Raw genomic sequence first — 13,436 nt, forward strand, 5'->3', positions numbered from 1 at the left:
AAGCATTTCTGAATTGTGTTTCAGATCTAGAGTTGGCTGGAGTAATTATGCCAGTTCCAGTTCCGGAACAGGGGATGGGGTTTTATTCAAATCTCTTCATTGTACCAAAGAAGGAGAATTCCTTCAGACCAGTTCTGGATCTAAAATTATTGAATCGTTATGTAAGGATACCAACGTTCAAGATGGTAACTGTAAGGACTATATTGCCTTTTGTTCAGCAAGGGAATTATATGTCCACAATAGATTTACAGGATGCATATCTGCATATTCCGATTCATCCAGATCATTATCAGTTCCTGAGATTCTCTTTTCTAGACAAGCATTACCAATTTGTGGCTCTACCGTTTGGCCTTGCTACAGCTCCAAGAATTTTCACAAAGATTCTCGGTGCCCTTCTGTCTGTAATCAGAGAACAGGGTATTGTGGTATTTCCTTATTTGGACGATATCTTGGTACTTGCTCCGTCTTTACATTTAGCAGAGTCTCATACGAATCGACTTGTGTTGTTTCTTCAAGATCATGGTTGGAGGATCAATTTACCAAAAAGTTCTTTGATTCCTCAAACAAGGGTAACCTTTCTGGGTTTCCAGATAGATTCAGTGTCCATGACTTTGTCTTTAACAGACAAGAGACGTCTAAAATTGATTACAGCCTGTCGAAACCTTCAGTCTCAATCATTCCCTTCGGTAGCCTTATGCATGGAAATTCTAGGTCTTATGACTGCTGCATCGGACGCGATCCCCTTTGCTCGTTTTCACATGCGACCTCTTCAGCTCTGTATGCTGAACCAATGGTGCAGGGATTACACGAAGATATATCAATTAATATCTTTAAAACAGATTGTTCGGCACTCTCTAACGTGGTGGACAGATCACCATCGTTTAATTCAGGGGGCTTCTTTTGTTCTTCCGACCTGGACTGTAATTTCAACAGATGCAAGTCTCACAGGTTGGGGAGCTGTGTGGGGATCTCTGACGGCACAAGGAGTTTGGGAATCTCAGGAGGTGAGATTACCGATCAATATCTTGGAACTCCGTGCAGTTTTCAGAGCTCTTCAGTTTTGGCCTCTTCTGAAGAGAGAATCGTTCATTTGTTTTCAGACAGACAATGTCACAACTGTGGCATACATCAATCATCAAGGAGGGACTCACAGTCCTCTGGCTATGAAAGAAGTATCTCGAATTTTGGTTTGGGCGGAATCCAGCTCCTGTCTAATCTCTGCGGTTCATATCCCAGGTGTAGACAATTGGGAAGCGGATTATCTCAGTCGCCAAACGTTGCATCCGGGCGAATGGTCTCTTCACCCAGAGGTATTTCTTCAGATTGTTCAATTGTGGGGGCTCCCAGAGATAGATCTGATGGCCTCTCATCTAAACAAGAAACTTCCCAGGTATCTGTCCAGATCCCGGGATCCTCAGGCGGAGGCAGTGGATGCATTATCACTTCCTTGGAAGTATCATCCTGCCTATATCTTTCCGCCTCTAGTTCTTCTTCCAAGAGTAATCTCCAAGATTCTGAGGGAATGCTCGTTTGTTCTGCTAATAGCTCCGGCATGGCCTCACAGGTTTTGGTATGCGGATCTTGTCCGGATGGCATCTTGCCAGCCATGGACCCTTCCGTTAAGACCAGACCTTCTGTCACAAGGTCCTTTTTTCCATCCGGATCTGAAATCCTTAAATTTAAAGGTATGGAGATTGAACGCTTGATTCTTGGTCATAGAGGTTTCTCTGACTCCGTGATTAATACTATGTTACAGGCTCGTAAATCTGTATCTCGAGAGATATATTATAGAGTCTGGAAGACTTATATTTCTTGGTGTCTTTCTCATCATTTTTCTTGGCATTCTTTTAGAATACCGAGAATTTTACAGTTTCTTCAGGATGGTTTAGATAAGGGTTTGTCCGCAAGTTCTTTGAAAGGACAAATCTCCGCTCTTTCTGTTCTTTTTCACAGAAAGATTGCTATTCTTCCTGATATTCATTGTTTTGTACAAGCTTTGGTTCGTATAAAACCTGTCATTAAGTCAATTTCTCCTCCTTGGAGTTTGAATTTGGTTCTGGGAGCTCTTCAAGCTCCTCCGTTTGAACCTATGCATTCATTGGACATTAAATTACTTTCTTGGAAAGTTTTGTTCCTTTTGGCCATCTCTTCTGCTAGAAGAGTTTCTGAATTATCTGCTCTTTCGTGTGAGTCTCCTTTTCTGATTTTTCATCAGGATAAGGCGGTGTTGCGAACTTCTTTTGAATTTTTACCTAAAGTTGTGAATTCCAACAACATTAGTAGAGAAATTGTGGTTCCTTCATTATGTCCTAATCCTAAGAATTCTAAGGAGAAATCATTGCATTCTTTGGATGTTGTTAGAGCTTTGAAATATTATGTTGAAGCTACGAAATCTTTCCGTAAGACTTCTAGTCTATTTGTTATCTTTTCCGGTTCTAGGAAAGGCCAGAAAGCTTCTGCCATTTCTTTGGCATCTTGGTTGAAATCTTTAATTCATCTTGCCTATGTTGAGTCGGGTAAAATTCCGCCTCAAAGAATTACAGCTCATTCTACTAGGTCAGTATCTACTTCCTGGGCGTTTAGGAATGAAGCTTCGGTTGACCAGATCTGCAAAGCAGCAACTTGGTCCTCTTTGCATACTTTTACTAAATTCTACCATTTTGATGTATTTTCTTCTTCTGAAGCAGTTTTTTGGTAGAAAAGTTCTTCAGGCAGCGGTTTCAGTTTGAATCTTCTGCTTATGTTTTTTGTTAAACTTTATTTTGGGTGTGGATTATTTTCAGCAGGAATTGGCTGTCTTTATTTTATCCCTCCCTCTCTAGTGACTCTTGTGTGGAAAGATCCACATCTTGGGTTAGTCATTATCCCATACGTCACTAGCTCATGGACTCTTGTTAATTACATGAAAGAAAACATAATTTATGTAAGAACTTACCTGATAAATTCATTTCTTTCATATTAACAAGAGTCCATGAGGCCCACCCTTTTTTGTGGTGGTTATGATTTTTTTTGTATAAAGCACAATTATTCCAATTCCTTATTTTATATGCTTCGCACTTTTTTTCTTATCACCCCACTTCTTGGCTATTCGTTAAACTGATTTGTGGGTGTGGTGAGGGGTGTATTTATAGGCATTTTAAGGTTTGGGAAACTTTGCCCCTCCTGGTAGGAATGTATATCCCATACGTCACTAGCTCATGGACTCTTGTTAATATGAAAGAAATGAATTTATCAGGTAAGTTCTTACATAAATTATGTTTTTCAGACAGTCAGTTTCATATTTGGGATTATGCATTGAATTATCATATTTTTCTTACCTCAAAAATTTGACTTTTTTCCCTGTGGGCTGTTAGGCTCGCGGGGGCTGAAAATGCTTCATTTTATTGCGTCATTCTTGGCGTGGACTTTTTTGGCGCAAAAATTCTTTTCCGTTTCCGGCGTTATACGTGTCGCCGGAAGTTACGTCATTTTTTTGACGTTATTTTGCGCCAAAGGTGTCGGCGTTCCGGATGTGGCGTCATTTTTGGCGCAAAAAGCATTTAGGCGCCAAATAATGTGGGCGTCTTATTTGGCGCTAAAAAATATGGGCGTCGCTTTTGTCTCCACATTATTTCAGTCTCATTTTTCATTTGCTTCTGGTTGCTAGAAGCTTGATATTTGGCATTCTTTCCCATTCCTGAAACTGTCTTATAAGGAATTTGATCTATTTTGCTTTATATGTTGTTTTTTCTCTTACATATTGCAAGATGTCTCACGTTGCATCTGAGCCAGAAGATACTACAGGAAAATCACTGCCTGCTGGATCTACCAAAGCTAAGTGTATCTGCTGTAAATTTTTGGTAGCTATTCCTCCAGCTGTTGTTTGTAATAATTGTCATGACAAACTTGTTAAAGCAGATAATATTTCCTTTAGTAATGTACCATTGCCTGTTGCAGTTCCCTCAACATCTAAGGTGCAGAATGTTCCTGATAACATAAGAGATTTTGTTTCTGAATCCATAAAGAAGGCTTTGTCTGTTATTTCTCCTTCTAGTAAACGTAAAAAGTCTTTTAAATCTTCTCTCTCTACAGATGAATTTTTAAATGAACACCATCATTCTGATTCTTTGGACTCTTCTGGTTCAGAGGATTCTATCTCAGAGATTGATGCTGATAAATCTTCATATTTATTTAAGATGGAATTTATTCGCTCTTTACTTAAAGAAGTACTAATTGCTTTAGAAATAGAGGATTCTAGTCCTCTTGATACTAATTCTATACGTTTGGATAAGGTTTTTAAAGCTCCTGCGGTTATTCCAGAAGTTTTTCCTGTTCCTAATGCTATTTCTGCAGTGATTTCCAAAGAATGGGATAAATTGGGTAATTCATTTACTCCTTCTAAACGTTTTAAGCAATTATATCCTGTTCCGCCTGACAGGTTAGAATTTTGGGACAAAATCCCTAAAGTTGATGGGGCTATTTCTACCCTTGCTAAACGTAACTACCATTCCTACGTCAGATGGTACCTCGTTTAAGGATCCTTTAGATAGAAAAATTGAATCCTTTCTAAGAAAAGCTTATCTGTGTTCAGGTAATCTTCTTAGACCTGCTATATCATTGGCTGATGTTGCTGCAGCTTCAACTTTTTGGTTGGAAACCCTAGCGCAACAAGTAGCAAATTGTGATTCTCATGATATTATTATTCTTCTTCAGCATGCTAATAATTTTATCTGTGATGCCATTTTTGATATTATTAGAGTTGATGTTAGGTTTATGTCTCTAGCTATCTTAGCCAGAAGAGCTTTATGGCTTAAGACTTGGAATGCTGATATGTCTTCTAAATCAACTCTACTTTCCATTTCTTTCCAGGGAAACAAATTATTTGGTTCTCAGTTGGATTCTATTATTTCAACTGTTACTGGTGGGAAAGGAACTTTTTTACCACAGGATAAAAAATCTAAAGGTAAAAACAGGGCTAACAATCGTTTTCGTTCCTTTCGTTTCAACAAAGAACAAAAGCCTGATCCTTCGTCCTCAGGAGCAGTTTCAGTTTGGAAACCATCTCCAGTCTGGAATAAATCCAAGCCTGCTAGAAAGGCAAAGCCTGCTTCTAAGTTCACATGAAGGTACGGCCCTCATTCCAGTTCAGCTGGTAGGGGGGCAGGTTACGTTTTTTTCAAAGAAATTTGGATCAATTCTGTTCACAATCTTTGGATTCAGAGCATTGTTTCAGAAGGGTACAGAATTGGTTTCAAGATGAGACCTCCTGCAAAGAGATTTTTTCTTTCCCGTGTCCCAGTAAATCCAGTGAAAGCTCAAGCATTTCTGAATTGTGTTTCAGATCTAGAGTTGGCTGGAGTAATTATGCCAGTTCCAGTTCCGGAACAGGGGATGGGGTTTTATTCAAATCTCTTCATTGTACCAAAGAAGGAGAATTCCTTCAGACCAGTTCTGGATCTAAAATTATTGAATCGTTATGTAAGGATACCAACGTTCAAGATGGTAACTGTAAGGACTATATTGCCTTTTGTTCAGCAAGGGAATTATATGTCCACAATAGATTTACAGGATGCATATCTGCATATTCCGATTCATCCAGATCATTTTCAGTTCCTGAGATTCTCTTTTCTAGACAAGCATTACCAATTTGTGGCTCTACCGTTTGGCCTTGCTACAGCTCCAAGAATTTTCACAAAGATTCTCGGTGCCCTTCTGTCTGTAATCAGAGAACAGGGTATTGTGGTATTTCCTTATTTGGACGATATCTTGGTACTTGCTCAGTCTTTACATTTAGCAGAGTCTCATACGAATCGACTTGTGTTGTTTCTTCAAGATCATGGTTGGAGGATCAATTTACCAAAAAGTTCTTTGATTCCTCAAACAAGGGTAACCTTTCTGGGTTTCCAGATAGATTCAGTGTCCATGACTCTGTCTTTAACAGACAAGAGACGTCTAAAATTGATTACAGCTTGTCGAAACCTTCAGTCACAATCATTCCCTTCGGTAGCCTTATGCATGGAAATTCTAGGTCTTATGACTGCTGCATCGGACGCGATCCCCTTTGCTCGTTTTCACATGCGACCTCTTCAGCTCTGTATGCTGAACCAATGGTGCAGGGATTACACGAAGATATCTCAATTAATATCTTTAAAACCGATTGTTCGACACTCTCTAACGTGGTGGACAGATCACCATCGTTTAATTCAGGGGGCTTCTTTTGTTCTTCCGACCTGGACTGTAATTTCAACAGATGCAAGTCTCACAGGTTGGGGAGCTGTGTGGGGATCTCTGACGGCACAGGGAGTTTGGGAATCTCAGGAGGTGAGATTACCGATCAATATTTTGGAACTCCGTGCAATTTTCAGAGCTCTTCAGTTTTGGCCTCTTCTGAAGAGAGAATCGTTCATTTGTTTTCAGACAGACAATGTCACAACTGTGGCATACATCAATCATCAAGGAGGGACTCACAGTCCTCTGGCTATGAAAGAAGTATCTCGAATTTTGGTTTGGGCGGAATCCAGCTCCTGTCTAATCTCTGCGGTTCATATCCCAGGTGTAGACAATTGGGAAGCGGATTATCTCAGTCGCCAAACGTTGCATCCGGGCGAATGGTCTCTTCACCCAGAGGTATTTCTTCAGATTGTTCAAATGTGGGGGCTTCCAGAGATAGATCTGATGGCCTCTCATCTAAACAAGAAACTTCCCAGGTATCTGTCCAGATCCCGGGATCCTCAGGCGGAGGCAGTGGATGCATTATCACTTCCTTGGAAGTATCATCCTGCCTATATCTTTCCGCCTCTAGTTCTTCTTCCAAGAGTAATCTCCAAGATTCTGAGGGAATGCTCGTTTGTTCTGCTAATAGCTCCGGCATGGCCTCACAGGTTTTGGTATGCGGATCTTGTCCGGATGGCATCTTGCCAACCATGGACTCTTCCGTTAAGACCAGACCTTCTGTCGCAAGGTCCTTTTTTCCATCCGGATCTGAAATCCTTAAATTTAAAGGTATGGAGATTGAACGCTTGATTCTTAGTCAAAGAGGTTTCTCTGACTCTGTGATTGATACTATGTTACAGGCTCGTAAATCTGTATCTAGAGAGATATATTATAGAGTCTGGAAGACTTATATTTCTTGGTGTCTTACTCATCATTTTTCTTGGTATTCTTTTAGAATTCCGAGAATATTACAATTTCTTCAGGATGGTTTAGATAAGGGTTTGTCCGCAAGTTCCTTGAAAGGACAAATCTCTGCTCTTTCTGTTTTTTTTCACAGAAAGATTGCTATTCTTCCTGATATTCATTGTTTTGTACAAGCTTTGGTTCGTATAAAACCTGTCATTAAGTCAATTTCTCCTCCATGGAGTTTGAATTTGGTTCTGGGAGCTCTTCAAGCTCCTCCGTTTGAACCTATGCATTCATTGGACATTGCTTTCTTGGAAAGTTTTGTTCCTTTTGGCCATCTCTTCTGCCAGAAGAGTTTCTGAATTATCTGCTCTTTCTTGTGAGTCTCCTTTTCTGATTTTTCATCAGGATAAGGCGGTGTTGCGAACTTCTTTTGAATTTTTACCTAAGGTTGTGAATTCCAACAACATTAGTAGAGAAATCGTGGCTCCTTCATTATGTCCTAATCCTAAGAATTCTAAGGAGAAATCGTTACATTCTTTGGATGTTGTTAGAGCTTTGAAATATTATGTTGAAGCTACTAAATCTTTCCGAAAAGACTTCTAGTCTATTTGTCATCTTTTCTGGTTCTAGAAAAGGCCAGAAAGCTTCTGCCATTTCTTTGGCATCCTGGTTGAAATCTTTAATTCATCTTGCCTATGTTAATTCGGGTAAGACTCCGCCTCAGAGGATTACAGCTCATTCTACTAGGTCAGTTTCTACTTCCTGGGCGTTTAGGAATGAAGCTTCAGTTGATCAGATTTGCAAAGCAGCGACTTGGTCCTCTTTGCATACTTTTACTAAATTCTACCATTTTGATGTATTCTCTTCTTCTGAAGCAGTTTTTGGTAGAAAGGTACTTCAGGCAGTGGTTTCGGTTTGAATCTTCTGCTTATGTTTTTCATTAAACTTTATTTTGGGTGTGGATTATTTTCAGCAGGAATTGGCTGTCTTTATTTTATCCCTCCCTCTCTAGTGACTCTTGCGTGGAAAGATCCACATCTTGGGTATTCATTATCCCATACGTCACTAGCTCATGGACTCTTGTTAATTACATGAAAGAAAACATAATTTATGTAAGAACTTACCTGATAAATTCGTTTCTTTCATATTAACAAGAGTCCATGAGGCCCACCCTTTTTTGTGGTGGTTATGATTTTTTTGTATAAAGCACAATTATTCCAATTCCTTATTTTATATGCTTCGCACTTTTTTCTTATCACCCCACTTCTTGGCTATTCGTTAAACTGATTTGTGGGTGTGGTGAGGGGTGTATTTATAGGCATTTTAAGGTTTGGGAAACTTTGCCCCTCCTGGTAGGAATGTATATCCCATACGTCACTAGCTCATGGACTCTTGTTAATATGAAAGAAATGAATTTATCAGGTAAGTTCTTACATAAATTATGTTTTTGCTTTGTTCTCTTGGTATTCTTAGTTGAAAGCTTAACCTAGGAGGTTCATATGCTAATTTCTTAGACCTTGAAGGTCACCTCTTTTCAGAATGCATTTTAACAGTTTTTCACCACTAGAGGGTGTTAGTTCACGTATTTCATATAGATAACACTGTACTCGTGCACGTGAAGTTATCTGGGAGCAGGCACTGATTGGCTAAACTGCAAGTCTGTCAAAAAGAACTGAGAAAGGGGCAGTTTGCAGAGGCTTAGATACAAGATAATCACAGAGGTTAAAAGTATATTAATATAACTGTGTTGGTTATGCAAAACTGGGGAATGGGTAATAAAGGGATTATCTATCTTTTAAAACCATAAACATTCTGGTGTAGACTGTCCCTTTAACACCCTTTGATCCTGTCCTTTTAGCATGGGTAAACATAAGCTCACTTTTGACACTATCTACCCAACTTACTTTTCTTTCTTCCACCCCACAAGGGTATATGGGTGTGCTGCCCTTAAGTTTCAAACATGTCACATGACCCTTGGGCTCACTGTGTTCCAGACATCACCCTGGTTACCCTAGTGCTCAATCTTCTAGTCCCATCTTCCTTTTTCTGGGTCAAGCTAGAACCATAAATTTACTTCAAAATGTAACATACATTTTTTTTTAACGAGTGATCCTGCTGCCTAGGCGTATTTAAAAAAACAAACAAACAGCTCCTTTGTTATAATTGGGGCACTTCTTGCCAGCAGAAGTTAAAAAATGAAATGTTGTATGTGTATGTACTGCAGCATAACTTATTTTCCAAATCAGATTATTTAAAGGGACATGAAAGTCAAAATTAAATATTCATGGTTCAGATAGAGAGTGCAATGTTAATAGCATTTTTAATTTACTTTTATTATTACATTTACTTTGTTCTTTTGCTATCCTTTGTTAAATGAATACCTTGGTAGGCTTAGGGGCAGCAATGCACTACTGATAGCTAGTTGGTAATTGGTGGTCACAGACACACATCTCTTGTCGTCTCATCAGTTGGGCTAAATTGTAAAGTTGCTTAAAATTGCATGCTCTATCTATAAATCATAAAAGAAAAAAATAGTTTTTCATATCACTTTATACTCTTCCTAAAGACATACCACCCCAACTCGGTAACAAATGAATTCGACCTACCTAATAAATGCCCTCGTCCAACTTAGTTTTTAACATCATTCTTACTCTTGCAGTCCTCAACTCCTGTTTCTTACACTCTACCCTTCTAGATTGTAAATTCCCATGGGAATAGGGCTTTAAAGGGACATTATACACTAGATTTGTCTGTGCATAAATGTTTTGTAGATCCATTTATATAGCCCATATAGTTTTTTTCCCCCCTAAAATGTATAGTTTTGCTTATTTTTAAATAACATTGCTCTGATTTTCAGACTCCTAAACAAGCACCAACTTTTTAGGAGAATACCGATGTATACCTACTCTAGCTTGCTCCTGTTTGTTTAAAGGGTCTTTTCATATGCAAAGGAAGGGGGAGGGGGTAGTGTCTATTTCCAACTTGCAGTGGGTGTTCCAGTAACCTTTTAAACAGAGCTAAACTGGAAGCTTCTAAGTAAGTTTTTAAATGGGTTTTATACTGGATTTTTATATCAGTATCTGTGCATATTATACTTTATAGTAGTGTCTATTACATGCAGTTATATGACCAATTGGTGTAATAGTGTCCCCTCATGTATTTTGTTTTTTCAAATGTCTTCTTTCTTACAAGTATTGTATTATTTATTTACTTATATCAATTGTACTCATGAACAGTGCTTGGTATATAGTGGTGCTTTATAAATAAAGTATAATAAAATAATAATTCATAATATTAAAACAAATCTGCAGTTCCATGGTACATCTTTGACCAAGCTGGATTCAGCTGTGTATCTAAAATATGGAGGAAAAAGGTCATAGTGGTGTGTACTTGTTTTACAGCAACAATGCTACTATCTGCTCATTGAAATTAAAAGAAAAAGAAAATCCAATTAAACTCTTCATGTGAAAAAGGTTGGACAGCCCTATCCCTAAACATGCTTGTGCTGCAGGATATTTTTTTAATACAAAAATTAGCTATTCCAGCACCACATATACTACAGCTACATATCCTATGTTTTGTCTTTATGTTTTCTATGTTGTGTCATTTCAGGGGGTTAAGGTGGTGCCCATTCCTGTGCTATCAGATAATTACAGTTACCTGGTCATTGACACTACATCACGTCAAGGTGTGGCTGTGGGACCCATCTGACCCAGTGGCCGTTCAGGTATAATTTAGATCTTAAATTTGTCTTTCTTTTTTGTGCACACACATGTTGAGATTTTTAAGGGATGTGACAGATCATACAATTAAACTTACTATTTTTATAAAATGCACATCTTTATTGTTGCCTTGAAGTAGGGTCAGGAGTGTGGAGGTGTGGTGAGCGGTTTGTTATGAGCTAGATTTATCAACGCTGAGGCGTACAGGGGCCCGTATACGCGCCCCTGTATGCCTCAGCTTGGCTGTGGCGGGGCGAATTTACCCGCAGGTAATTAACCTTGCACACAAGCGCAATTTTTACGCTCGGGTGCAATACCGCCCCCCTGCCCGCGCACAGCCAATCACGCGCGGGCAGGAGCTGTTCAATCTCCTCGGTCGGACTCGACCGAGGAGATTTAATTTCGCCCACAATAGAGGTGGCGAAGATGTTAGGGAAGCAGCGTTCTAGTGACCGCTGCCTTGATAAATCGCGGCGAGCAAGTTCTTGTGAGAACTTGCTGCCGCAGGGGCTTGATAAATCTAGCCCTATGTGTAGTAATGTTATATAAGCAACTTGTAGGGAGAAGTTTACAGTGGCGTAGCTTCAGACACCGTGGTTGGTAAAATGCTATACTAAACTAATTAGCTCTGTATAGCTAGAATTACTGTTTAATAAACAAATCCAAAACAGACCTTTAAAATCCAACTCCGGTCAATATGAATTGTAGAAATAAAATGTATGACAATTTTAGTCGCTAAATAAAATGTTTTGTATGGTCTCTCTTGTGTTTTTTTTTTTTTTTTTTTTAAATATAACAAAAACCAACATACAATAAAGTTATAACTTTACAATAAAACCATGTACACAGATAGTGTGGAAGACCATTAATTAAAGGGACCACTCAAATCAAAACTTTCATGATTCAGATAGAGCAGCAATTTTAAACAACTTTCCAAGTTACTTCCATTAATAAAATTTGCACAGTCTTTTTATATTTACACTGTTTGAGTCACCAGCTCCTACTGAGCATGTGCAAGAATTCACAAGAATATACATATATGCATCTGTGATTGGCTGATGGCTTTTACATGATACAGGAGGTGTGTAAATAGACATAACTTTAAATTTGTCCCAAAAAAAAATCTACCTTCAGGCTCACCGCTGCTTCATAACCTGTCCGCCTGCTCTGAAGCGGCGGACAGAAATCAATCCGATCGAATACGATTGGGTTGATTGACATGAATCTGCAGGGGGCGGCATTGATGCTGGGTGCAATGATAAATGCCGACAGCGTATGCTGTCGGCATTTAATGATGTGCCGGCGGACATGATACGCTATATCGTATCATGTCTGTCCGCACTTTAATAAATATACCCCCAAGTGCTATTGCATTGTCTTTTTATCATGCATTTTTATATTATGCAAATATACTGTATTTATTGCTTTTGGAATTAAATTTGCACTTACAGCGCAAAAGGTAGCAGGAATGGGATAGGCATAGGCAGCTGGGGTGAAAAAAGGGGTGTCTAGGAAAAGGACAAGGCCTCCAAGCCTATCGAGTTTTCTCCTTCCCCAGGTTTTTTTTTTTTTTATTGTATGCTCGGTCCTGATCATATTCATATCTACCGCATTTATTTTTAAGAGTTTTCCCACTCATAAATTATCCTGCTGTTGTTGTTGTTGCTTGCTTGTTTTTTTCATCGTCTATATTGACAGCACATAAATTAGTCTTAAAGTGATTTTCTTTTGTGATTGAAACTAAGGGGTCAATTTATTAAGATGCGGATGGAAATGATGCGCTGTATCTGTATCATGTCCGCCGCTGTCGGCATTTATCATTGCACCAGCAGTTTCTGGTGAACTGCTGGTGCAATGCCGCCCCCTGCAGATTTGCAGCCAATCGGCCGCTAGCTGGGGATGTCAATCAACCCGATCGTATCCGAATGTCCCTTTTATGCTCTTGCAAAAGTGTTGCAATACAGTGCTCCTAAAATTAGCAGGCTGCTGGGCTTATGTCCCTGCTTTTTAAACAAAATATACCAAGATAACAAAGAAAAAAACGATAATAGAAGTAAATTAGAAAGTTATTTAAATCACATGCTGTATCCATGATGGAAAGAAATTTGGTTTTCACATCCCTTTTTAAATGGTATTAATGACATAGAAAATGCTCATGAATTCATTCCCATTTTGCTAGAAATGTGTTTGCATTACAAATGCTTCTAGTAAAAGATATTGTTTCCATTTTGTCTCTAACAGTGGGTTATGTACGTATGTGTCAAAGTCTAACGTTAGGGATAAGGTATTAGATGTACCCGATGCATATAGATTTGAGTTGATCTGTCTGCTCTACATAGCTATTCTACAGTTGCCTAATATTTTTCTGACAACAGGTGTGACAGAATATGCTGTAATTAAAAAACACAAATAGATTTTGTGCACATATTTGTAACAATCTAGTGTAAGTTACATCATCACAATGCAGAAAAGAGGAAGTTTGTACATACATACCAATACTGCAAGCGGCAGCATCATTTTGCTGACTTCAAACAGCTATTCAGAGTTTTCCTGGTTACAGTACAGTGGTATCCCTGATTGGCAGCGTTTTTGAATTTTGTGTTGTTTGATTCT

The 13,436-nt window shown here is 38.8% G+C and overlaps 1 protein-coding gene across 1 annotated transcript in view; it reads left to right on the plus strand.

Annotated features, from left to right (window-relative positions):
- LOC128645272 (probable hydrolase PNKD) overlaps window positions 1-13,436 on the plus strand; it is a 408,654-nt gene that overhangs the window by 150,612 nt on the left and 244,606 nt on the right. The window contains 2 exon segments of the mRNA XM_053698128.1: window positions 10,714-10,800; window positions 10,802-10,828. Coding sequence (XP_053554103.1) covers window positions 10,714-10,800; window positions 10,802-10,828 — 114 coding nt within the window.

The sequence above is a fragment of the Bombina bombina genome, chromosome 1, assembly GCF_027579735.1.
Source record: "Bombina bombina isolate aBomBom1 chromosome 1, aBomBom1.pri, whole genome shotgun sequence".
In the NCBI taxonomy this organism is placed as follows: domain Eukaryota; kingdom Metazoa; phylum Chordata; class Amphibia; order Anura; family Bombinatoridae; genus Bombina; species Bombina bombina.